Genomic DNA, 27,965 nt, shown 5'->3' with positions numbered 1-27,965 from the left:
GTTTTTTAATTACAGGGCAAAATGCCAAAACGGAAAATACTGTTGTATGAAGTCAGCCATGGAAGCTGCTCTTAAAGATGTAGCGAATGGTACGAGTATAAAACGAGCAGCGGAAAAAAATAGTGTGCCAAGAAACACATTGTCCGATAAACACAAAGGCAAATCGCATTTGGGTAGGAAGATGGGCCCTGATTCATGCTATGTTATGTTGCAGCAACGAATCGAGTCGTATTGCGTGCGCGTACAGTATGACGTCGCGTAAATAATAATAAATAGAATATAAACAATTAACAATATTTGATAATTAAACCGTTTTTGTTAACCAAGAAATAATTAAATCTCATTAGAGTGGCTTTATTATATTATCTCTTTTAAGATAAGAACAAAAAAAAAAAAAAAAAAAATGAAAATATGCGATAGTGAAAAACAAAAACAAACATATTTCTAATTTTTAAAAAAATACTTTGTTACGTTGTTTCTGTTCCAATCTCAAACTTTGTCTACACACATAATACCTTTAATAAACAGTAAAAAAACTTACAATTAAATCTCATTAGAGCGGCTTTATTATAATATCTCTTTTAAGATAAGAACAAAAAAATGTGAAAATACGCGATAATAAAAAACAAAAACATACATATTTATAATTTGTAAAAAATACTTTCTTACGTTGTTTCTGTTCCAATCTCAAACTTTGTCTACACACACAATACCTTTAATAAACAGTAAAAAAACTTGGACGACGAATTTCCAAATTATACTTTTCTTAATAAACAAACATCGTTCTTTGTAACGAATAAGCGCGCGCATGCGTAAAACATACGTAAAATGCGAGTAACGAAATGCATTTGTGTGTAACGTTTCGTTACTCGTTACTAGATGCCACACCCGTTACTCAATAACGAATACATACGGTTTGCTACAGCTCTAATGTTAGTTGTGTTGTCCCTCTTTGTTCCGTGAGTGCTGTAAGTAAATTCAAAATTTAATGAGGATTATTCATTATATTACTAAACAATCTTTATGAATTGCCATTTTGAGGTTTAAAATATAGTACCCAATAAAATTTGAAGCCCAAATAGTACAATACTATCATTCTGGATCCATGAATTAAAACTAATGCAGCCGAAATCGCACATAACTACTGGCACAAACATGTGACGAACACTGGCAAACACGAAAATTTGCATGACGACTACTGGCTCGAAATCACACTTTTTTCAAAATTATAAATCTACAAAAATAATTAGTTTTTATCGAAGAGTGTTGGATAGCATTGTAGAGTAAAGTTTGAGGTTAAAAACAAACATGTAGGGGCAGTAATATACCTACGAGGTTATGTACACAATTTTTTTTTTCTAAAACTCTTCTTAGCATGATGACTACTGGTACATTTACCTTATATTTGAAATTAACCAGGATATAAAGAATATAGACATAATCACAAAAGGCTAAAAAAAATTATCAAATATTTTGCACAATCGTTTTGGCACCCAAATTTACAACAAAAAATAATCTCTCAGTTTTGAAATCAGTTCACATATTTCAATCCTGCATAAATTTTACAGTTACTAACTATCATTAGATTTAAAAACAAATGGAATGTTTTTTTTTAAGTGTAAAAAAGGGTATTCTATAATTATTTCAAATTAAAAATAGGCCTGAATAAATAAATCAAACAAAACTTACATTCTCATTCTGCACGCGCATCACAGGAGTGACAACAGCCACTTGACGACTGGCCAGCGACGAAAATGGAGAGAAGTTCCAAAGCGAATTTTTGCCAGGAGAAGTACCTGTACAAAAAAATGTCTGATCACAGCAAATATTCCATGTAAAGTACGTTTATTCAACTTACTTACTGCTATCTACAGCTTCCACATACACTCACATCTATATCGTGAATATATATATATATATATATATATATATATATATATATATATATGGCCAGTACACAAAAGAGACAAGATGTTATGGTTTTATTTTTAATAAAGCAAATTTTCTATACTTTCTCCACCAAAACAGTGGTAAAATTTTGATGCTGCATTCACAACAATAAAAATTAATTAGTGAGCATTTGTGGCTTGAAAATGATTCAATAAGAGATGCACAATAAAAAATTTTTTTTTCTTTTCTGAACCATGCATTTTGGTACAATTTTTTGTCTGGAAAAAACATACTTTGAATTTTAAACATTAGAAGATAACTTTTTTATAGGTTAGTTAAATATATAAATCCTACTTTTTTGCTGGTTAGGATAGAACAAAATAAAACAAAAAGAGCTATACCTACCCAAACGCCACAAAAAAAAAAAACACAAAATATATAAACCACATTCATAATCATAACAGTTTTAAAGTAATCATAAAATAAACTAAACCAGCATGATATACAGTAAAGGTTATTTAATCCAGCAAGTTTGGGACCACAGTATACCAAATTAGAGATTCTTCCCTATTATTAAACATAAATTAATGTTAATGGAATTACACAATATAATATTTAAAACAAGTTCTAATAAGCTGGTCAATAACCAGAAATAAATATGCATAAATGCTACTGTATCATATAAAAAGCAAGCACAAGATGGTATGGTCATGCGCAAAGAATAGTTAAAAAATGATGTCTTGAAGTACACCAAAATCCCGTATTCTGAAGCATTGGTCTCCATAAACAGCAAGGTTAATTTACTTAATGTGTTCCAAAATATGTAGGAAAATATTCTTTAGATAAAGTAAATGCATATAATAACACCCAACGATAAATATGTAACACCATTTATAAGCCTATTATTGAATACTTTGTATGACAAATATGACAGCGTAACAGGAGATACTAATCGTCAGTTGACTTGTTGACTTGCCCGCTGGGGCGTGACCAACTCATGTCGCGTACCTTACCGCGAACTTTCCAAACCATCCTTTATTGGCAGTGGAACCAGTATACTGAACAAATAATAACATTTTAATTTTTTTCAAAAATTAGAGTGCTTATTCAGGTATTATCACTGCTTGGTTCACACCAATTCTGCCAGGCATGTGATTTTTTTTTTTGCATTGCACTATTTATTTAATAAATTTTTCTATGGATCAATCATCTTTTAATTTCTGTTTTGGTAACTAATGTCAAATATATTCCTGCTATTACAACAAACAGCATTAGACATATAAACGTTCAATAGTCTCCTTATTTTGTACGATTGTGCGCACGGTTGACTTGCTTCAAACTAAAGTGTGACCAACGTATTTGTGGCATTCATGACATTCTGCATGCTGTAATACTTCTAGTTTTGTCTCAAATACTTGAACACGATGCAGACCTGCCAACTCTCACGATTTTGGCGCGAGGCTCACGATTTTAAGGTCCATCTCACGCTCTCACGCCAAAATAGTGTTTCCTCACGATTTTTTGGGGCCCAGAGATTTTTTTAACTACATAATTATATTGCATCAGCAAGGAGGAATATTAGTGGCAACGCAACTGTGAATAAGATGTTAAGGTTGCATTTATTTTGAGGTTCAGCTATATAAATACTATGATTTATTTGTGTTAACTGTAACAGTATTGTTATATTTGAACATGTTGCTGATATTTTACACGGCTACGTTTCGCCTCCGGCCGGGCCGTGCCGAACTCATGCTCTTTGGCTGAGCCAGGCCGTGCTGTTTGGCGTAGCCGAGCCACATACCATGCTCTCGCCGTGTTCGATAGTCGATAGTGAGTAGTTGGTGTCGAAGTCAAATGTTTATTTTCGTCTTGCGCTGCTCCCTTTGTTGTTTGGCAAATGGCGGCAGTGTTTGTTCGTCTAGAACAACGTGAACATGTCTGATAGAACTGTTCGTAACAGTTACAAAACAAGTTTTACGAAAGCTTATGGTAACAAGTTTCCACCAATACTCGAGTCACGTAAAGGAAGCAATTTCGCGTTTTGTAGCGTGTGCCGTGCTGATTTTTCTATCTCGCATAGTGGAAGAGGAGACATTGTGAAACCTGTCGCTAAAAAAAACACATCGAACATGTGAAGTGTACTTCTTCCAATAAAAAACTATAATTTGTTGAAATAAATTTTGAAGCAGAGACCATGTAACATATGTACAGGTATGTCACTTAAATTTAAAGATTCTCATTTGTTGTTTTTTATATCTAACATGTATTTGTGGGCCTGAAATTTTTTATCGAGGACCTCATGATTTTTTAAATTGGAATGTTGGCAGGTCTGACGATGCATTATGCTCTCACTTGGAAGCCATGATTTCAATATGATTCTAACTGCAGGTGCTTGCGCATGTACAATTGCAAGCAGACGAATGAACAGACATTGCTTCATGTTTGAGCGTGCCAGTTCCCTGCCACTGGTTAGACTAAACTTCGTTAAGGCCCGGTCTGTGGCCAGATGACAATGGTACGGCCCAGCTGCATACGCATGGACACAACAGTACGGCCCGGCTGCGTGGACGTAAAAACTTTTGGTCCATTACACTCCATAGCTGCAACTTAACTTGCCATAGCTGATGTTTGTACAGCAGCCAATAGTGTAGTCAGACCTGTGCGCGCATGATCTCTTCCTCCCTCATAAGGCTAACTGTTAGCCACGGTACATCTATTTTTTTTAACAGAGTTGAAGCAGACTTTGTGGCATCATGCCAGACTTTATTTTGCCCGCTGTGATTTCGTGCTAATTGAATTCGCGCAACCTCAAGACATGCTAGGTGAGGTATTGGTGTATACAGGAAGAATGTCCCAAGGAGGACCAAGGAGGAGGGGGTAAGAGCAGATAGTTAAAAGGAGTGCAGGAGAAAGAAGAAAGGAATAGTGGATGGTGAAATGATCGAGGAAGATGGAGGCATTTTACTTTGCTGAACAGGACACAGGCTGGAAGCAGATGACGATTGATGATGATAAACACTATTGTAAGGAAATCTCTGATTTTATATTGTTTCAGAGGTCAATAAAAACAGGAATCAAACTGATTTTTTTAAACACAAGCGAATCTATGGGTACTGGATTACCCAAAGAATACCGAAGAATGTTGGATTAAAGAGTGCTGACAGTATGTATTTATTTTAATCTAATGAAAACCACCTGACAACATAACTTAAAAACTTTTTTAAAACCAGTTATAGTGCAACTTCAGTACAATATACGTAGAAATGTGACCTTCAAAAAACGTAATTAACTGAAAGTTACCTAATAGGTTGTCTAATCTCTCAAAGATAAAAATCAGCAACTTTTTCTTAACAGTTAATATATTTTCATAATCACACAAACTGGTGCAAATCTAACAAATATCTATAATTAACATTATAGTCATCTTGGCAAAAAAAGTGGTCTTTTTTCAAGCCTATTTAATATATGTAAGTGTAAATACACACACACATAACATCTTACAATTATCAAGAGGTTTCTCTATAGTAGCACATTTATGTTTGAAAACACCATAAAAATATTGAAACTTTTTAGAGGCAGTTCATAAATTATTGGGACCTAAATGGCTAAGTGATTTACATACAAAGCAGACAAACATTTAAATAATAATAAAAAAAACTGCAACTACACACATGCAAGAAGACATACAGTAGAGCATCCTGTATCCGTAATTCTACTTACCGGAATTTCTACAATCCGGATGTTTTCCGAGAGTTAAAAAAAATTTACAAAATTTAAAAAAAAATATATATTTTTAAATGAATTATAATATATATTATTCCCGCGGAAGTAAATACTGATTGTTTGCGCAGTTCACGCCCCGTCTAGTCAGTCAGGGTGCACTTGATTTTATAAACCCTCAGCGAGTTATGATGGATGCCAAGGCTTCCGGTCTCGCGACTGCAGTGCACGGGCGTCGAGCGCATATCAGGAATTGGCGGCAGCGGCCCCGCCTACAAGTGAGCGCACCGTGATAACGCGTTGTAGGGGAGGGGGAGTGGTGTATTGTGTGCGTTCAATGTCAGTCTTGCTTGTGGTGCGCGATCGCTAGTATGTACGTTCCTGCAGACACGTGATGTTTTCAAAACATAAACTTCCTGGTGATGAGGAAAAGAGTAGTAAACGAAGGAAAAAAGTTCTTACCATTAAAGAAAAGGTTGAGATTCTCAAGAAACTAGATGCTGGGACTTGTTAAAAATCTCAGCCAATCATATGATGTCGGCATTTCGACGATTTACGACATAAAGAAACAAAAGAATGAACTGTGTAAATTTTATTCGGACAGTGATACGAAGAGAGAAATTGAAAACAGAAAAACAATGCAGGGTAGTAAATGTAGCGACCTTGATAATGCTCTTTATGAATGGTTTCGTTTGCGGCGAAGTGAAGGTGTTGGCATTTCTGGACAGATGCTGATAGAACAGGCAAAAATGTTTCATGCCGAACTGAATCTAACATATGATTGTGACTATTCGTTAGGGTGGCTTCATAAATTCAAAAAACGCCATGGAATTTCTTTTTTCAAAGTTAGCGGTGAAAAGCTTTCTGCAGATACAGCAGCGGCGGAAAAGTTTGTTGTTGAGTTCGCAGAATATGTGTTGGACAACAACTTAACAGCAGACCAAGTTTACAATGCGGACAAGACTGCTTTGTACTGGCGTTGTATGCCTCGAAGCACGCTGTGCACTGCAGATAATCCTCACAGCGGGAAGATTCTAAAGACAGATTGACCGTGATTGGTTGTTCAAATGCTGCCGGTACCCACAAGCTGAAGCTACTCGTAATTGGCAAAAGCTTGCGCCCAAGGGCGCTACAAGGTGTTAAAGTGTTACCTGTTGAATACCGAGCTACAAAAATAGCGTGGATAACATCTGCAATAACCACAGAATGGTTTGACAGTTTTGTGCACCAGAGCCAGCAACACTGTAACAAGATAGGCTTAGACCCGCACTGCAAGATTGTCCTTGTGCTAGACAACTGCTCCGCGCATCCTGCAGCTGAAACACTAGACAGGGATAATGTTTCTGTCATGTATCTGCCCCCTAACTGCACTGCACTAATCCAACCGCAAGATCAGGGAATATTACGCTCCCTAAAATGTCGTTATCGCACGGAGTTCATGAAGCACTTTTTATCTGATCTGAATGGCGGCAAAACAATCTCAGAAATTAAAAAGGAATACACCATAAAGGATGTCATATGGTCACTAGCTTGTGCATGGGAAGGTATGCCTGCGTCAACATTTCACAAGGCATGGTTTAAATTGTGGCCGACTTTGGTTTATCGTGACGAGGTTCATGACAAGGGAAATGAAGCCGACTTCAAAGGTTTTGAACAAAAAAACGTGAACGAACTGCTGGAGTATGCCAAGAACATAACAAATCCAGAACTAGAAGACTTACAATTGCAAGAACAAAACATTGTGGAATGGTTTTGTGTTGATGATAATGTTCCCGTTGTGCATCACTTTTCAGATAAGGAGATATTAGACTCTGTTAAGTGTAACAAAGATGACGGAAACAATGAAAGCAGTAGCGATGAAGATGAACCACAGGAGAAAATCTCGCAAGATGAGTGCCTCACCACATTGAACGATTAATAGCTGGCCTAGAGCAACGAAGTTATATCAACGACCAGCAAATTATGCATTTGTATATGCTTCAAAAACAGCTGACTGAAGAGAAGCACAAACGTGTGTGGCAACAACGCATTAGTGACATGTTCAAAAAAGCTCCTGTTTCCACACCTGCTTCAACTATGTGTGAGAACATTGACGATCCAACACCTGGCACCAGTGGCACAAACATAAACAGTTACGTTCAGAGTGACAGTGACAGTGACAGTGATTAACTTTAACTTCTCCTGTCTTTCACAATGTGTGACGATTTAAGTAATTTGTTGTTTAGCTTTTTAAATTTAAATTAATGCGACTGTTAAACAATGTTTCTTACACACAGACAAGTGGGGCCGTATACAGTGATTATTTCAATGCAGTTTATCTAAGTTCTAGGACATTTATTTTTTATTCGCGGGACATGTGTAGCCTACAGTGAGTCATGGTGGTTTTTATTTGTAATGTACCGTACCTAACTGTACCATGTGTTATTATTTTATATTTTATTTATGCAACATGTGGATACACCAAATCACTGTACAAACTGTATGTAAATTACGTAATTGTGACACAATTCATTGAATGTCAAACGTCTCGCCTACGTCTGCTTGCTTCGCGCGGACATCATGGTACAGTCACGTAGCTGTAGCGTGCTTCTAGGCAAGGTCTGATAAGCGTGCCCGTGGCAAGGTCACACCACCGGATGTAGCTGTCATCACCCTACCCCCACCCCCCTTGCCACCCTCATCTACAGCTACAGGATGTTCACAAACTTCGGGAGCAATTTTTTTTCAATTAGGGGGCCTTATAGTGAATTTCTACTTTCCGGAATAGTCTAAGTCCCGACCATTCCGGATACAGGGTGCTCTACTGTATTTTAAAAGCTACATAGAATATTTAAACACCAAATAATCTGGTTTCATAGCATTCCATAATATTTGCCTCCACCCCTAAATATAGCCAAGAAAGTGGCCAAAACCAGGCCTCGATCTGACCTTACCTGCTGGTGTCTTTTGACCATCCGGCTGGTTCGACTCAATTGAACCACTTGTCCCCGAGTTCGGAACCAACTTTTCAGCCGCCCAAAATTTCTTAGCGACGCAGAAAGGAGACTCTGAAGGGTACTCAAAACGAAATGATCGATGAGCAACAGAAATAACATCACAATGAGTCAAAGGTACCAATCTATTTTTGATGTTCGACCCATTTACTTCAACCGTACCTGTTTTGCTCAAGTTTTTAACTGTCACCTGAAAACCCACATTACAAATGATTAAAAACTTTCAAAAACATTGATACATGATTAACCTCATAGACCATTAACATACACATATTAAATAGTCAAGTTAATTGCAAAAAATATTTATAGAGTAATTTTTTTTTAGCTTTCTGCATTCCCCATCAGATTCTGTACATAATTTAAAACATGCTAACAATTTGGACTCTTTCCTGTTTCATGTGTCGGATTACTACAGGCTGACTTATAAATTCAATTTGTTATTTTTCTTATATTAGCAAGCAAATAACATTAAAAAAAAAAAAAAATATGCACCACTACAGCACTCTTTATAGTCAGGAAAGTCTAAGGGCATGAATTCATTACTTGCAGTCACCACTGGACACAATCAAATAATGTATCAAGCCCATATTATTATACAGATAAATCGTAAAAATGTTTCCAGGGTATTGACTAATAGTGGCTGAATCAATTCCATAACTTTTAATAACATCTACTTACAAATCTATCATACAACAGGATCATTTTTTAAATACAACAGGGTGTCTACAAATACCTAACGAAGCAATTTCACAACTTTTTTTAATATCAAATAGTGATTTTTAAATCTAGCTAATAGGCCTATAACTCAAATTAATCATTAGCAAATATATGAAATTTTATACAATTTGCAGCAATATGCAGATTTTTAAGTTAGGGTAAATTTTTCTCAGGTCACAGATTTTTCATAAAATGAAAAAGTAATAGAGAGATTTGATAAACTTAAGGAGAAAGTCGAGAACACAAAAACGACCCTAGCTGGAAAAGGTTGGTGACCTACAAAACGAAGTAAACCAGTTAAGAGCAGAGTTGAAGGTAAGTAAAATGAGAGAAAATGCTAGGTTGTGGGAGTATACTAATATGGCGAGGGGGCTAGAAGAAGAGATCAGCAGATTGAAGAGACTAAATAGCACTTTCGAACAGGAAATGAAGGTATGGACGCGTAAGGGGAGGAGGGTTGGCGAAAAACAGCATTAGTTAGGTAGGAAGGGTAGAAGAGACAGAAATACGGAGTAGAGTTTGCTATATAGTGGAGGGAAAGAAGGAACGTTGGGCTGAAGTGGCTAGTAAACGTAGTGTGGACAGGCAGAGAGAAAATGACAGGGTACACGAAGAGACCAACAAAGGGGACGGAACTGGCAGGGAGACGGTAAAACTGTTCGGGGGCTCGATACTGTATTGGCATTACGAATTTGAGGATGGAAGAGACAGATAAGGTTGCTGGCGGTGTTCAGACCCCCAGGGCCAGGGGATGAAGCCATCAAGGCAGTAAAAAACAGGTTGAACAGGTTAGGGTAGAATAGGTGGGCGATAGTGGCAGGCGATCTTAACATGCCAGGGGTGGTATCGGAACAGGGACCGGAGAAGATGGGGAAGAAAGAGCAAAGATGGGGTTTCCCAGCTGGTAAAATGTGGATTGGGGCAGGTGGTGGGGGAGCACACCCGAAAGGGTAATGGTAGATGTGAGGAGGAAGAGTGGGAACCTGCTGGATCTGGTGTTTTTGAGATTGACGGAGGCGGTGGTAGGCAGTATGGTGATGGCGGGGATCAGTGACCACAGGATACCGGTGATGGCGATTGGGATGAGATGGAGAGGAAAGGCAAGAGAAAGTGGTAAAAGCGTGGAATAGAACAGACAGAACAGGGGCAGAAGCATTCACTAAGGTGGGTAAAGATTGAGGGATTAGATGAATAATGGGTGGTCTCAGAAATATACTGGGGCGAATGGTGAAGCATGTTGTGTCGGAAAAAAGACATGGAAAAGGAGGCGACCCTCTCTACTATGGGATTGAGATAAGGGCCATCAAGCGGCGATGCAGAAGGCTGTTTGCTAGGGCCAAAAAGCTAGGAAGGGAAGGGCTAAGAGCAGAGATGGAACTGGGGAAAAAGACAAAGGAGGCAAGGGATGCTTACACAGAAAGACTGATGGATGAAGAGGGTTGAGGGGCACGGGGCTGTTTGCTGGAAATGAATGTTTCGTATCTTCCAGGGCCATTGCTGCTTATGTATGGACTTCACCTATAAATATTAGTTTATCAGAGTCCATTTAGAATTTTTAAACGTTGTTTCTAATGTAAATAGAGAAAGGTCTATATTCAAAAACACCACTTTCAGAATTCTATTATTTTTTGCCACCAGCCACTAAACAAGAAATTTACAAACTAAGCCAACTTGCTCAAAATAATTGATGCCAAATTTACACAGAGAAACAAACTCACTCACTCTTTTCCTAGAGGTTATAATTTTATTTTTGTACATCACTGTAGCAGAAATAATTTGCACCCAAAATAACTATTTTCAAAATCTTATTAACCCCCCTTAAAAAAAAAAACCTAATCCACCAGAGAGAAAACTTACAGCAAATATTGTAACTGATTTCGGATTTATACTTACCCGTCCCAAATCTGTAGGAGAAATGGAACAATGATCATCTTCAACTCCAGGTGCATGAATACGTATATCACAATTTACTCCACTGCCTATAATACTGGTATACAGCAACGGATAACAAGATCCGTCTTTACCATCTTTCTTGATCACTTTCAAATGACCGTAAACATGATTAGATGTCGCCATTCCTCACCTAAAAACAAATCAAATTACCCTCCTTAAACATTTCCTTTTCGCGGTACTTTGAATTTAGACAGATCAGCCATCTTGAAAGAAATTATGAAAAATCTTTAATAAATACTTCACAATGCCTACTCTAAATCAGTAATTTAACAACAAAAATGTATAAGCATTTTAGTGATAACTCTTACTTACTTTCTCTTATTCATTTGTATTTTGTAGTATTAAAACAGCTTCGCCTCAACAATAGCAATTTACAAACTCTAACCACCAACATGCAATTTTCAACTGTTGTGTTGTGATATGTTAACCGTCAACGCGCCAAAAAAATTTAAATTATAAAATTTAATATAATTTTTATTCAACTAAAATTCATTTTATGTATTTTTATAATCAGAATAGTGATGGATAAGTGTTATATTGGAATTTATTTTCAATTAAAACTAAGATAATACAAAAAAATTACAAACCTTGAAATATATTTTTTTTTATAGTTTTGCTACAAGTAAAAAAATAATAATCAAAAAATTAATATAATAGACGTAATTTTGGTTGAATGTTAATAATTATAGTAACATTAGAAACTCATTTTCAATTTCAAAATGATATCCTTTTCTTTTGAATGTTGGCTTTACGTTTTTCGAGAAAAAAAAAACAAAGCACAATTTTTTTTTTCAATATCTCATAAAAACAAGTTAAAACAAAGCACAAAGCAGAAACAAAAAGAGCAAAAACAAACTGAGCGAAAGTGGAAGAAGTGTGAAGTGTTATTGGGTTAGTATTTTGCCGGTTTCTTGTTGAAATTCTTGAAGATTTCAAAGATTTTTTGTGCTCAATACGGTGATTGTGGGTTTGTAAATACATAATTTACCATGCCAAGTTTGTGTGTCATATTACAATGGTTTTTAACCCGCCGTTAGTCGCGGTTCTGAAACGTGTTAGATTGGTCGCAGCGATCCGACAGATTACATTCATGAAAACTTGCATTTTTATTGAAATTTGAGGGACTTACACTAAGTATGTAGAGGATTTTAGAAATAGAAATTCCACCAAAGTAACATTTGCATTGAATGTAATTTCATCTCAAGTGTAAGACTTTATGAACCTTATATTTGTTTCTTCTTGTAAACTATTTTTTTTAATTATTTAATAGTAACTTTCATAATGGAGGTAAATCAAAACATAACAAGCATAAGCATAATAGTAAATTTCAGGTTGTAGGAAAGTATACATATTTTGCAGGAAACAACATTGGCAGTAACAAATTTAAAATGAAAAAAGTTAGCAATATAATATCAAGCAATAAATCAGCTATAAAAATCTTAATAATAAAGTGTACTTTGGTATTTTATCAGTCTCTTTCAGTTTCATTAGCACAGGTTGCTTTACATTCAGATTGGCATCTCATCCTGGCATGTTGGAGGCAAAATGGTGCTTCAAAAACGTGGCAATTGTATTTATCTTTTCATATTGGCATGTGGGACGTGACAATCATTTTTCACTGGTCTCAGCAGGTGCTGCAATTTCGGATGTACTCGCAGTATTCGTATGTTCTTAGTGAAGTCTTTGGTAAATATGTACAGTCGCGGTAGATGCCAAAAAAAATGCTAAAAATCTGAAAACACTTTTATTCTGTGCTCTTTCACTTCCTCTTTTCAAATCAACCGGCGGAGATAAGAAATTCCAACTACTTTCGGAGATATCGAATTTTTTAATTTTCATCACAATACCTGCGTATTCATGAGGAAAAAAATGCTAACAATCCGAAAATACTTTTATTCTATGCTCTTTCACTTCCTCTTTTCAAATCAACCGGTGGAGATAAGAAATTCCAAATACTTTATGAGATATCGAATTTTTAAATTTAGCAATACAACGCCCGTTTAACTTTTCGAACGTCGCCATGTTTTATTTTGACGTGTGTTAGTGAATGCGTAATAAATAAAATGGTCGATTAGGTCAGGTCAGTTACATTATAAATACTTTCAAACTAAGCGGACATTAAAAATAATGTGAATTTAATTTAATGGTTCTTTAGTTTTAAATTATTTATAATGTAACTGACCTGACCTAACAAAACCCGGACAAATGATGAACATTAACAACTCACGTAATTTTTTTTTTACTTATTACTTGCGCAACAATATCCAAATAAAAAAATAATACTTTAAAATTAGAAACGTTAAAAACTCGCCTAAGTTGGAGGCGGGTACATTTCCTTTGCCACTATAAGGAAATGATGTAGTTCACGGCAGAAGTTGACCGATTAATTAAAATTAAACATCGTATTGAACAATAAATGAATAAATAATCACGTATTGGTTCATTTGAATACTGACCAATCACGGAATAAATAATCACCTATTGGTTAATTTGAATACTGGCCAATCACGGAACAGTCACGTGACAAAATTGTCCAATAAGAAACATGATACTCGTAAACAAGAAACCTTATTATCTATGACAAGAAACAATGGTGATTGCCGCATACTACACAGGTATTGTGATGAAAATTAAAAAATTCGATATCTCCTAAAGTATTTGGAATTTCTTACCTCCGCTGGTTGATTTGAAAAGAGGAAGTGAAAGAGCATAGAATAAAAGTATTTTCAGATTTTTAGCATTTTTTTTGGCATCTACCGCAACTCTACATTTGATGAAATTTAAAAATTTGATATCTCCTAAAGTATTTGGAATTTCTTACCTCCGCCGGTTGATTTGAAAAGAGGAAGTGAAAGGGCTCAGAATAAAAGTATTTTCAGATTTTTAGCATTTTTTTTGGCATCTACCGCGACTGTACATATTTACCAAGTCTTTTAAAACCGAGTGAAATAGTCAATGGAAGTCCAGTATTAGTCACTCTTCTTCTCTCTAGTTGTTCCTGAATTAGTGAAACTGCAATTTGTCATAGAAAAGCCTTCCTCCACCTACCTCACTTTATTTTTGTTGCCAGGAATAAAATTTGACTATTTATTTCTCCTGTGTTCAACATCGAAAAAAAGATGACCATTGGCCAACGTTTAGTACTTCTAGCAACATTATATGTATCGCTCATCTTGTGTACACTATTGACACCACCCTTCATTTTATTATAGAAGGTTATGATTTCAGGCTTTTTCGTACTTCAGTTTCCTCATCAATTTTATCATCAAAGTACAAGCTAGATATGAGAACCATGCTGTTGTTGGTGTTGGCGGCATATGAAACAAGTGTTGCTTATTTCCCATTGTAATGCAAGGGAATTTTAATTTCTCAGACGTTCTTCAGGCTGAGCTGCTACAATGGTCGCAGTCAAGTGTTGCCAGCATTCGCCATGTTAAATGGCCTGAGTTTTCTATATTGTCCCACTACAATATTTGATTTCACCCTCAAGATGACTAACTTCAAAAAGTTTTTTTTTTTTATTTACATTTCAGCACACATTATTGTTCTTGGCAATCACCCACATTTATAGGGAAAGAAATTGGAATTGTTCTAGAGAATAATTTCGAATTTCTGCAATTTAAACTACATTTTAAGTTATCCAATATCATTTTTGAGATAGCTATGAAAATAAATGGTATACCTAATTGTAGTGTAAACAGGCTTCCTGTGAACAGGTAAGCCTCAGGGAATTTTAAAGGTTTTTTTCAAAATCTGGAAAACTCTGAAAAATTAAAAATATCTCCCTTACAATACAGTATCAATAATTTTTATAATATGTAGTATCTCAAATTTAATATCTTATAAACTATATGTTTTTTAATCATAAATATTATGTGCTCTGTTATTAATCCTTAATATGGTTTTTATCAACATTAAATAACATTAGGGATACAAATTAATATTTATTATTTGAAGCACAGTCAAATACATGTAGATTTTTGCAAATTCTTAACCAAAAAAATGTATCACTTCAAAGTTTGATCAAACAAATTTATTAGTTATCTTTTTTCACACTGATAGTTTAGCTACCATTCAACCTTAATGTTTTCTTAACCGATTTTCTGTAAACGTATTCCTCTAGGATAATCGTGAGTAGTTTTTAAACCACATGGTTTCTTAAATCTCATTCCCAGATAAGTAGAGTCTTTGTTTTTAATGTACTGACAGGTTGCAGTGTTGGTACTAGGATAGCTGAAGTCTTACTGTAGCGCACATGCTTTCTTTGCAAGTGTAAGTACACAAAATCTTTTATTTGTTTTCTAGCTAAGGATTTATGCACAGCGTGAAGTAAAATCTAACAAAACAATAGGCTTTGTGAACTTACTATGTAAGCTAGCTGATAAGCTATCTAAACGATAATATTTAGAATGATAAATGAACCATTGAAACCGTGATGATAAGATTGCTGTTCCCACTTAGAATGTGTGTAAGGTTAAGACAGCGGTGTGCTTTTACGATCAAAGATATCGGCCAGTCATAAAACTCTTTCAGATAGTTTACATTTCGAGAGCTCTTATTACCTGATAGTATAAGTATGGCTGGAGTTGTGTCATTTGATATTTAGATAAATATCTGTTGCATCAGCCCACGAATGTGTGCTTGTAGTTCACTAGACAGCAATGTTAAATCTATTTTCAGGGACCCGTCTGGTCAGGGGTGTATCTGTGTTAGTGAGGCGGGATGATAAGAGCGACACTCATTGGTTCTTCTAGCACTGTAATCTCCTCTAAGCGCAAGGCTGGGAACTGGAATGCAGTCTTCTCATTGTGCATCCAGGACAACTGTGAAATTTGAGTGGTGACAGTAATATTATACGGCATAGAAATGAAGATAAACATCTAATGCAAGCTCCTTGAGTGCTTTCAAGAATCTGTACTGGTTGTTTTATGCCTAAAAATTACACTGAAAACACACCTTTTAGCCATTTTAGCTCTTACTAAAATTACAGTTTGAAAACTTAATCAGGAATTAAAACTACTTTTTTGGCCCTCAGCGAATTCTTAAATGGTTCTCTTAAACAGACCTCACTCGGATATCTAGAGTAGTTTTTAAATTGCACTGTTATACAGGTACCTGAATCTCTGCACACCGTAAGTGTGCTCAGGTAGGCGGGGCACTTAAGTGCATTTCACTCTACACAGGCAGAGCAGATGAGCAGAGGTTGATCCAACAAACTCGCTGCATTGCAAAGAAAGACACGTAAAATGAACACATCAACAAAACAATTCTACTATACATAATTTAAAGAAAAAACAAGCACATGCATAATTGTAGAGTCTGGGGAAGAAAATATATGTTTATCTAACATTCTCTGTTGTATATTCCATTTACAAGGGCATTTTTCTAACAGATGACTTAATCAACATTTTTAATATAACAACTTTAATTTATTCCGTATTTCTGTGCTTCACTTAAAGGAATTATTTGTGTGGGAACGACAAGCTTGATGACACATTAATCCTTGAAAAAGTGCAATCTATGTGGTGTTGCGGAGTATTGCTGTCTTTCTGTTATGTACCCAGCAATTACTCTGACCTATGTTATTTTCACAAGTGCTTCTAGTGGGGTGATTACAATCTAAAATGGTTGTGTTAGTCCACAACTTTGGCTTGGAAAGTTATCCAAGCAACACAAAGCTTTTAAGACCTGATTGATTTTAATTGAACATCATTGTAAATTATATTTCTCATTTAAGTTAAAAAAAAAAAGAAAAAAAATATATATATATTAAATTTCTTCCTGTAACTCAAATACGTGTAATTTTTTCTTCGCTGTTTTTAAAGTGTTAATGCTTATGTTATGTATCATACACTTTTTCCTTATAAAATTTAAGTTTATTTAAATGTAGTAATTTGGTTTTTAATAATTATTCAGTATTAATTCTTTTCAGTCCAAGATACTCTTGTAGAGAAAATTAATTTTACTTCCATACTGTCACTTCAACACATTCAGGTATTGTCTATGGGTATTTTTCTCTTAAAATTTGGTTCTTTTAACAGCTAAATAGCTATCTCAAAATGTAGTCTTTGTTGGCAAATAATGTTAGCATTCACTTATTTAATTTTTTTTTTGTTTCAGTTGATCAGAATAATTGTGTTTGAATCAAGGTGATATCAAAGACGCTTAAATTAATTTAAAAGAAATTTAGGCATAATGGAAAGCAGCAGTGATAATGGAGAAACATTGAGCGATTCTGTGAACGGGACCCAGTCAAATAATGTTGAGACATTCATCATGAAGACTGAAAATGAAAATATAAAGGTGATTGAAAACGTCACAAGTGGTGAGACAGTATTTGAAAGCACCAATGATAAGTCTCAGGCCAGTTTTGGTGACTGTGAGAACGGCCAGAATTTCGTGGAAAGCACTTGCTACGATGTTGTTCCAACCAGTGAAAGCCTGGATAGCGGAACTCACGACTTCTTTAACAGCGACACGACTGAAACCCAAGGTTGCATGGACAGTACTACCAGCAATGAGAATACCACTGACGATGCCCTCAGTCTAGCCGAGAATGCAATTGAGGCGTGCACGTTTGAGAGTAATGGTGTTGAGGAGACCAACGGTTTTAAGGAGAATGCCACTCACGAAAAGAAAAAGTCTGAAGAAACCAAGGGCAAAAGGCATGAATTTGAAGAGCCTGCTGTGGTTGAAACCCATAATGTTGTAGAGAACAGCGACAGTGAAGGTGATGTTTCTGTGGAGAAAGCAGTTGAAGCGACAGATACATCAGGAGAAAATGTAGGTGACAAAATTGACAGTACTGTTGATGGTGTTGGTGATGACACCCAGACGTTCATAAGAAATGCCAGGGGCGAGGCGAATCAATTTATCAATAATGATGTTGGGGCCGAGCTCCAGGTTTCAAAGGATCTCGGGCCCACGACATGTCAGCAGGACGTCAGCAATGAGGACCTTGTGAGCTCACAGAACACTACCGAAGCAAGCAAAGCCTACTCGGAAAACGATAGTTTCGAAACGTGCACCACCACTGACCATTCCAAGGCTTCAGTTGAAGCCGACGACAAACCGAATCATTTTCCTGACGTCGATGATGGTAAACGGAAGGCACCCCAGGTGAAGCGTGAGTTTGACATCAAGTTGCGCGGTCCGGTGACAGGTAGACGCTCGTACCGTGGCGACGTTGCCGACCCTCTGTCTCCCAGCAGCATTGTGGCCGAGAGGCTCCGTCGCTCCAAGGAGCCGAGTTTGCCTCGCGTGGAGCCAGGAAGCACTGCCAAGCAGGACAGTGGCGTGGTGGGGAGGAAAAGGAGACTCATCACGACCGGCGAAAACCAGGAAGTTGAGAACAAGAAGAAGAAGAAAACATTCCCCCAGTCACTTTTTTCATATTTCTCCTACCTTTCTTCGTTTCCTGTTTTCTCCCTGCTGCGACCCGCCCAGCCGGATGTGGTGGTGCAGGAGACACTCTTAACCGATGAAAGTGGAAACGAGTCCGATTAATTTTTCTGACAAAGCTTTTTTTTTTTATATAACTAGCCATTCCAGAAAAATAATCCAACTTGCAGATTATAGATTGTAGTGGTTGCACATTTTTACAGCGTTGTTATGTATTCTTTGTTGTGAAAAAACAGAAGTTTAAATTTTTATTGTTTTGTGCATCTGCATAAATTTCTCTTAATTCTAGTTGAAGTGAACGGTGTGTGGTAGGACTGTATTACTGAATGAATTTTTCTACTGTGAATGTTTGTAATTTTACTGTAGGAGATTAAGTAGCTGTAAATGAGTAAATTTAATGTTTTAATAAGTATGTGTTTAGGAACTAGTGTTGGCCTCATTTTTTTGTGAGAGATTCAAGTTTCCTTAGTTTACCACATATGTTCTTTGTGGCACTATTTCAAACAGATTTTACATGTGAAAATGATTGTTTTTGTACAAGTAAAAAATATTGCATGGCTTGTTTTTGCAAGTAAAAAGATATAATATTGTCTAAATTTGAAAGAAAACATATTATCAAGAGAGAAAAAAGTGATTTAAGAGCTAGTTTCACCAATGTTTTGTATTCCATCTGCCAATTATTGATTTTCTTGAAGAAAATTTTTATATGTGTTTACTGCTTGATTTCAGGTAGTCTTACCTGTAATCTTACTTCAATTGCAATTAAATACTGCGTAAACTATTAACAAGGATTTTTAAAAAAAAAAAAAAGATAAAATTCTTGTTTAAAATATTATTTCAGAAGTCTACAAAGATACTGACTTCTGTGAGTCTCCTCAGACTATTTTGACTAGAGATCATTTTGAATATCTGTGAGATGGGATTACAAAAAAAAATTACAGAATTTTTTTACTTTATTGTGTTGAGTTTTATGTCCCGTGGCAGTATCTTGTTTTTAGATTCAACATTAAGTTTTATTAACTTTTTCCAGTATATAGAGTTAGTCATAGGTACCTACTACAGTTTTTATTTCAGCTGAGTTTTTTTTTTTTTTTTTCTGTTTTCATGCAATTAAAATCTTTTTTTACTATCTAGTGATTTGTGGTAAAATTCCTACAAAAAAATCCTTAATTACTTATTTTTTTCCCTTCAGATTTTCATGCTACTTTTCCCATTAGAAAAACACAGATGTACGTATGTAGTTTCTTTGATTATTTTTTGTTAAGAGAAGATTCATTTGGAAGTATTTGCAGGCAATTGACTACACAAAAGAAATAAAATGATACAACAAAGGAAAGTTAAATGTATTTACAATGATTAAAACTTTTGGAACAAGAATTAACTAAAACTAGAAATTCAATTAAGGTTTAATTCTTCATCAACTTTTGTTAGCCTGATTAGTGCCAAAAAATAATCATTTTGGTGAAACTTGCCCTTATTCCTTTTATGGTCAGTTAGATGTGTGCCAAAATATAAAGATTTTTAATAGTAAGGTACCTGATGTTTTTGAAAACCAAAGTTTTATGTGTAACATTTTGGAAGTATTTTACCATTTTTAAATGGTGTAATTCCTCATTAGTATGATAGAAATTTTAAAGACTGAAATTTTTTGTTAGTGTTAAGTAAATTAACATTTATGTGTTTTGTTTACTAAAAATTTCTGATTGTCCCAATGGTAACTTTTTAAAGATTATTTAATTAAAAATAAATAAATTTATATATACATTCTAAAAAAAATGTTGAGACTGCAGATAATAAATGTTGAGGTTCTTAAAAATTGATGCAGTCTCTACAATTTAGTGGAAAACATCATTTAAAATACTCTAAACAAAATTTATGTTCTTGTTTTATGGCTTAAGAACATATTACATTAATTACTATTCACTGTAAAATGGGCTTGAGTGAGCTGAAAAGTTTTATCTGTACACATTGCATGTTTGATGTTGTGATATCTGAATATTAAGAATCCTAAATTTATCACTTTAATTAGCATAGTTTACCAATGTAGTGAAAATATGCAGTATTTCTCAGTTTAGTGTGAATGATAACATATTATTATCTCTGTATTTTTGTACATACTGCATCAGAAAGAAGAGAGTTGGTTCTGCAAAAGATGTGTGGATTGGGCATGTTTTTTAGGAATATTAACTTCTGTGTTCCAATGGATTCTGTGTAAAAAAAAAAAAAATCCAGATGGTTCAAGTCAAAGTTTTAAAATATGTAACGTACAGTTACGTAATTCAGTATGTAAAGGAATGGAAGATGCATAAGTTATCTGAAGTATCTTTATTGATGTATATGTCAAATAACTCACAATATTTTAAAAAGGTATTTGATAGCAATAATTACATTATTAATGAACACTTAACTTAGTTCAAGCATACTTAAAATGTCGCAACAGTAAATTCGAGGGAAAAAAAATTCTTTGTGAATTTACTTAAGATCCGAGCTTTCACAATCACTGCCCTTTCTGGATACATCCTTGAGTAGTAGTGATTTCACTTGTTAATCTGTTTGGTGGTCAGTTTTATGCCTTTAGCTTTTGAATTATATTACTACTGTAAGGAATTTTTTTAATAGCACACACCCAAAATAAGATTCATTTTAATAGTGTGAGTGTGCATGAGAAAGAGTGGAACATCTGTGACAGTTGTACTCGACCAATTTTCACTACAATCATTTTGGTTTAACGTGAGACCTGAAAGTATTACGAGGATAGCAAGTCTTGTTTCTGTTTACTAATATAATGATAGGATAATTTGATACCTCATTCATAAAAAATCAGTGGTGTACCAAAGTAGATTAGTTCTTGCATGTAATTTAGCTGGTTGATCACGAAGGTTGAATATTTTGTGGTGAGTGTACTGTGTGTTTCTATGCAGTAAACAATGATGATAGAATAAATAGCACTATTTTCACTTTTGCAAAGGAGGGAAGTCTGAGCAAAACTTTTGGGATAAATACCTTGTGTAAACTGGTTTAAGTAAACTAGTTCAGTCGCATGGTGTTCTATTTAAACTTGTTTCCAAGGTATTAATATTTTATTCAATGCAAATTTTTTAAGTAAAGTAATCCTTATCTGTTTTTAATAATCACAGTGCAAATGTTTGTAACTGAATGAATTTTTGTTTATTAATTGATTACACTTGACCTTGTTTTTTATCACTTTGTGCACTTTTGAATTTGTATTATTATTAGTAAAAAAAAATTTTTTTTTCCATTGTATTCAGAGAACATCTGTGTAGTTTAATGAGAATCAGTCTATAATTAGATGTGTTGTGAGTTGTTGAACCATGTGATCGAATGTAAACATGTTTATTTTATGCTTATAGTTTCAGGTTCTTTAATTAGCTTACTGAGGATTAGGAGTCAGGTAGCTTACGGCAAAAGTGCATGCTATCTAGTTCCAGATAAAAAGTTAAGTACCAGTTCCCAACGGTCTTGATAGTGTGCTCCAACTGGATAGCAGCTAATCGGGTAAAGACGTTCTGGCAACATAGGTACCTATGACTTACACATGGGACCATTTTTTCGCTAACCAGATTTTTTTTTGTTCTCTATATGTTTGCTAATGTTAATTTCATGTTTGTGAATTACTTAAGTGCCCCCCCCCCCCTTTTTTTTTTAGAACTGGAATTTCTGGAAAAAAAAACAATTTAATATTACTGGTATACATGGATTGTGACAATTTATTCAATTGAGGTTTTTTAACAGTTTTCTTTAATAATTGTTATTTGGTACCTTTTTTCTAATGTAATTTTGTTCAGTTATTCATTTTTAAACAAAAGTAAAAATATTTTTATGAGGGAGCAGTTGACTTTCTCAAATTTCCATTCATAATACATGTAAGAACTTAATTTTTTTTTGTTTGGGAAAGATTTCAACTATTCAAAATTTAATTATTTATTTTACTTTATTTCTGTGCATATGGTTAACTTTTGTGCAAATGCCTATTTCTAGGGTTTGAATTGAGTGTGGCTTTAATTTGTTGGTTTGATGGTCAGTCTATAGAGATGTTTTATCATTGTAATTGCAAAAGAGAAAATTTATTCCCAATTTAATTTTGCACATCATGTGAAGGATTTTTATTACTGAGTACATGTTTTATCTGTATGAACATGTAATTAAGATACATTAGTCTATTATCGTTCATTTTATCGAAACCTCAAGCTTTTGGTGTTTCGTCAGAGCCTATACTTCTATCACAGAAAATTTTATTTTATAATGGCTTCCAAGAGGCATGTAGAAAAAATTTCAGGGTAATATACTTGCCTTTTAGTCCTTTTTATCATGGTGAATTTTTAAATAATTTCGCATGGCACAATGCTATCCATTGACTAATTATAAATAGACACTTTCTTCTTCTTACAAGGGTGGTCTTCAGTCTACATTTCATTAATACACCTTTGTTGTGCTTTACCTTATGTTACGTTACCGTACTCTGTTTCTTTGATGTGCGTGTAGAGTGCAACTGGTAAGTTTGTAATGAAAACAGTAACAAATTTTTTATTTCTCTTTTATCTCTGTTATTATTAAGGTTTTTGATGGTCATGTTCTCTAACGTGTTGTGCTCATGTGGCAAGGGTTACAAGACCCGGGCATGACTCCAATTTAGGAGCGCTGTATCCTTATCCAAGTAGTCCAGAGGTCACTACGATCTTAAAGGTCTTGTGGCATTAAGGGGCCCGCCTCGTCAGGGGTGTATGTGTGTTAGTGAGGCGGGATGATAAGCGCGACGCTCGCTGGTGCTTCCAGCGCGGCATAGCCTCTAAGCGTATGGCTCTGAACTGGCGCGCATTCGCGTCTCGTCGTCACAGGATAACTGTGGAATTTGAGCGGTGACCGTAACATTATATGGCGGAGAAATGAAGATAAAGGTGTTATGCAAGCCCCTTAAGTGCTTTCAAGAATCTGTACTGATTGTTTTATTCCTAAAAATTACTCTGAAAACACGCGTTTTAGGCATTTTAACGCTTCTAAAAATACAGTTTAAAAACTTAATCTGAAATTAAGTACTTTTCGGCCTTCAGCGAACTCTTAAATGCTATTCGTAAACATGCCCCACTCGGATATCTTGAGTAGTTTTGAAATCGCGTTGTTTTTCCTGAAGCTCTGCACACCGTCTGTGTGACCAGGTAGGCGGGCCCCTTAAGCCGTTGTGCATAATCGTGTGATATTTAAACATAATAAGCAAACTGTGTTGATCTCTTTGTTGCTTAGTTAAACAAATTGCTCATAATTATATTTAAAAATTGCACTTCTAAAATTTTCATTATTTAAATGAAATAAAGCGCCAGAAAAGACTGATCTTCTCATAATATTATTTTTTTTATATATAAAGACTGATCATTCACGTGTTTATTGCAAAAATTGTAACTTGTGTACAATTTGATGTAAAAAAAGACTGATTTACAATTTAGATGCGGTGGATTGAATTGTTCCTTTCTCTGTTCCAAATATAGTTTATATGTTCCTTGTTTTTTTCAATGTGTGTGGTCAGTCCTTTATTAGTGTAGCTATCTCGGTAATGTTCCTGTAAAAGCTAGCACAAAGTTTTAACTATAAAATTTGCAAATTCACAGGAAGCCAAGAATTGTCATTGCACACAAAGTTTTTCCCGCTTTGCACCTTACCCGAGATTGTTTCAGAATCTTTTAAAAAAATTTTAAGAAAAACAGAAATGTCCTTAAATGCACCAAAAATTGATATGATTGTTAATCCTGTAGCCCCCAGAGCGTGAGATAGTCTGTTTTCGTAATTACTATCCAGGGAAAATCAACTCCATTAATACATTTCAGTGCATTTTCTGAAATGGAAATCGAAACAGGAGGTGACTTAACTCTTTTGCTATGAAAAAAATATGCAGTACTAACCCAGAAAATGTAGAAAAATCAGTCGGCTGTTGCTGGCAAGAACAAAAACACTGAGAAATGACAATATTTAAATATGCTTTTCTATGGAGGATAAAGACATGCCACTTTAAGGTATTGATTTTATGATTCCAGCATGAAATAAAAACTGGTTTGATTACAGACAGGCATCGCAGCGAAGGAAAACACCTCGTTATAAAAAAGTCATGTGCCCCAAATAAGTAACATATCATGAATTCAAAATAAGCCGAGCGACATTTAAGAGTTAATATCTGCTCCCTCATAAACATACTTTTGGTATTAGCATACGAGTTAGTTGGTATAGTGTTCATCTTGATGTACTGTAAAGGTTTTAAAGAGGCCAATTATGAACCATCGAAAATTGTCACATGAGCCAGATTAACATTTTTTTCTGTGGTATATTTAAAATACAGACTCTGCTTCGAAATTCAGATACAGTTGAGAAGTGTGCCACTTAAAATATTTTTTTTTTTCCCCAAGAAAAAATGTGGTTTAATTTCCCTTAATTTCTATTTTAAAATATTACTTCACAAATTTGTACTAATAGGGTATCAAGAGAGGGTTGCTGGTTCTTTGCCTTACACTTAGAGGCAATGACACACTTAATATGTTGCCAATGCTACTGCACTTGTAGTGCTTAAGCGTCATATATCCATGATGTACCAAAACACTCAGTGCCAGACTGTCAATAATGTGAAGGACTTTTGTAGAAAATACTTAAACCTGAAAAAAAGATGCTCAAGAATTTTGAAAATAATGTATTATGAATACCATTTATAAGAATATTTGCACCTACTTTATTGTGTTCTTCAAAAGTGCAACCGGTATCTTTTAAATAATGAAGACTGTTTTGCTATTGTTTCATACGGCAAAAGTGGGCAAGTATGGATATCCATGAGATATGCATGCTTCTCGTGCAGTTACAGGAGAGATTGTCAATAATCAGCAACTACCGATGCACTTTCAACCTGTGGAGGATGCATTTCCTGAAATTGGCGTACAGTAACTTTTCCGTTTGCTACCTGCATCGCATTAAGTTCCTGATAGTGCGAAGTTGGGGGACTCGTGTGTGTGAATCTCTTTGTTGTTTTACTGTCAAGTTACTTTGATTTGGAATGGGCTGAATTTCACAGAAATGTTAAAGAAATGCAATTGTTAAAAGGTTTATGTAATTCTAATAGGATTGTTTGATTATTTTTCTTTTGTTAAGGGATTTGTTTTGGAACCAAGTTGTCATCTGCCTTGTTATTGCAGGAAGACTGTTTTCATATTCTAGTGATTTGTTGTTGGGTATTCATTTGCTCATGTCAATCTGTTCATCCCTCCTTTGACCATAGACTAGAAAGAAAAAATATGACGTAGAAGTAACCAGAGGATGTAGTTAGCTCAAGAACTGCATTTTTTTGCAACTTTTTTCTCTCTTTCTATTATCATTGTGCCCAATAACCTTCTTACCATAGTTTTCAGTGGTTGTTTTTGTTGTTTTGGTCTTTGTATTTTTAAAGAATGATTAGTGTACATATGTTCCTTTTTTTCCAATGCTTTTATTATGAATTATTTCTGTGTTAGTAAATATATACATGCCAATGAAAATCCTTATGTAGATTAGGTCAGTGGAACTAACTGAAAGAGACTTCTTGCCAAGAGTAACTTTTTCTCACCCGGAAATTTAGCACCGTCCAAATTCAGAGTTTCGTGTTTATACTGTGTATTTTATGATTATGATTTTCTGGTATGGCAAATAAGAGCTCTGCTTTTGTGAAGTTCGACACACTTATGTTTGTACAAGCTAGAATTTTGTGGAAGAAGTTGTCACTTTTGTAATTTCATAATGAAAAATCTACTTGTAAAATTTTGGAAGTGGACAGTTTAAAAAAGCGTGCAATGAAATTTTTTGTGGGTATCAGAAGCTGCTTTGAAAAAAAGATTATTGTGACAGTGGCAAATGAAGTAGAGAAGTTGAGATATTCCATCATCGGGCTCTAAAGTTTCTCTCCCAGTGCTGTGCTGGTTTTTTGTTCAGATATCGCTGAGAGCATGTAGCCTGTTTGATAACTGCATGCATAATTTGTACTTGCAAGAAGGCCATCTGGGCCACTTTAAAAACACAGCATAGTGTTTGGACTGCACAGCACGCTTAAAACAAATTTTACGGATATTTTGAGAAACCAGTTTGATGAAAGTTTTTGGCCTTGAAGTTGTCTGTAATGGAAATTGAAGCAAATACTTTAAAAAGCATATAAAAACATTATTTTGGTTTGAAACCACACAAGGTTTTTTTTGTATCATTGTGAAAAGTGGAATTATGCTAAGTAGTGTATTGTACCATTCACCACAGTGTTTGGGATTTCACCTTGTGTAAAGAAAATTTGCCAATTGTCTGTTCTGTGTAAATTTTTATCAATAAAATGTTAAATTATATTTGTGGTGTTTTGTAATTTAAAATTTGATATTTTTTTTTTATTGTTGTGAACAAAAAAAAAATCAAGTTATTTGTAGTATTTATGGCTAGATAAATTTTAATTCTGTGTAGGTAAATTTAAGTATCAGTATCTTGGATAGCAGTTGACAGAAAGGCATCTGTGACAGTTATTCAGGTTAAAGTCAAGAATACTAAAAAAAATGAAGTTTTGTTTCTGGAGGAGTTTAATGTCAAATTTTGGGAAACCAAGGTGTACGAAGTACACAATTTCTGTCGTATTATAGTGCACAGTTTGTGTGTTCAATGATAGTGAGTACTGTAATGTTAAGATTGAATAGGAAAATATATTATTTTTAGGCAAATTCTTGACTCACAATTTGCAACATAAAAATAAAAAATTATGCATATAATATATTTATTTTAACTCTAAGATTTTGGAGCTTCAGTGAATTCTCATGTGTACAAACTGTGATTGTATTAATACAAAACAGTAGGTTATTTAACATATGTTCAAAAAGGTATGGGATCCACGGTCAGTTGGTTAAGATCATTGTCTTTCAATGCAATACAATTTAAATTCTTGAATGGATCAAATTTAGGTTTTTGTGCGTGCCAAAGTAGGGTCATCTGTGGGATTTTCCAAAGTATTTTTTTCAGATCTCTTCCATCATAAATTTCATTCTTACATTAAGCTCTTTCACAGTTTTGTGAAACCAAATAAAAGTATTGATGGGGCTCAAATCCCAATTTTCTCTAATCCAAATCTTAAATTTTGAATATCAGAGAGCACCTTGAATCCAAATCTAGGTGTTGAGGGTCAAAAATAAAATAATGTACAATAAATGAAAAATATTAACCATGTTATTGAATATTCTACCCTTTAAATGGTTTTTTCACTCAATAAGTTTTCAGAATCAATACATAATGTAATTTTATGTA

General features: G+C 34.7%; 2 protein-coding genes across 5 annotated transcripts in view; one reads left to right on the top strand and one right to left on the bottom strand.

Moving 5' to 3' along the window:
* LOC134539447 (proliferation marker protein Ki-67-like) overlaps positions 1–11,710 on the bottom strand; it is a 36,999-nt gene extending 25,289 nt beyond the window's left edge. The window contains exons 1-4 of one of the 2 annotated variants that reach the window (XM_063381490.1): positions 11,586–11,710; positions 11,214–11,403; positions 8,544–8,793; positions 1,690–1,796 (exon numbers count right to left, since the gene is read on the bottom strand). In XM_063381490.1, coding sequence (XP_063237560.1) covers positions 1,690–1,796; positions 8,544–8,793; positions 11,214–11,396 — 540 coding nt within the window. In that variant the 5' untranslated portion in view covers positions 11,397–11,403; positions 11,586–11,710. The remainder of the gene's footprint in view (positions 1–1,689; positions 1,797–8,543; positions 8,794–11,213; positions 11,404–11,585) is intronic. The other variant, XM_063381491.1, reaches the window with a different exon arrangement.
* A 340-nt stretch (positions 11,711–12,050) lies between these two features.
* On the top strand, positions 12,051–27,025 carry LOC134539554 (dentin sialophosphoprotein-like). Of its 3 annotated transcripts, XM_063381690.1 has the most exons (3): positions 12,087–12,164; positions 17,206–17,267; positions 17,394–27,025. In XM_063381690.1, exon 3 carries the CDS (start codon positions 17,469–17,471, stop codon positions 18,777–18,779), a length of 1,311 nt encoding a protein of 436 aa, XP_063237760.1. In that variant the 5' UTR covers positions 12,087–12,164; positions 17,206–17,267; positions 17,394–17,468; the 3' UTR covers positions 18,780–27,025. The 3 variants fall into 3 exon arrangements, with proteins under 3 accessions (XP_063237759.1, XP_063237760.1, XP_063237761.1); XM_063381689.1 differs by lacking the exon at positions 17,206–17,267 and having other exon boundaries at positions 12,051–12,164; XM_063381691.1 differs by lacking the exon at positions 17,206–17,267 and having other exon boundaries at positions 12,125–12,240.
* The last annotated feature ends 940 nt before the right edge of the window (positions 27,026–27,965 follow it).

Source organism: Bacillus rossius, chromosome 15, assembly GCF_032445375.1.
Source record: "Bacillus rossius redtenbacheri isolate Brsri chromosome 15, Brsri_v3, whole genome shotgun sequence".
Classification (NCBI taxonomy): Eukaryota; Metazoa; Arthropoda; class Insecta; order Phasmatodea; family Bacillidae; genus Bacillus; species Bacillus rossius.
This window is presented reverse-complemented; position numbering and strand designations above follow the sequence as displayed.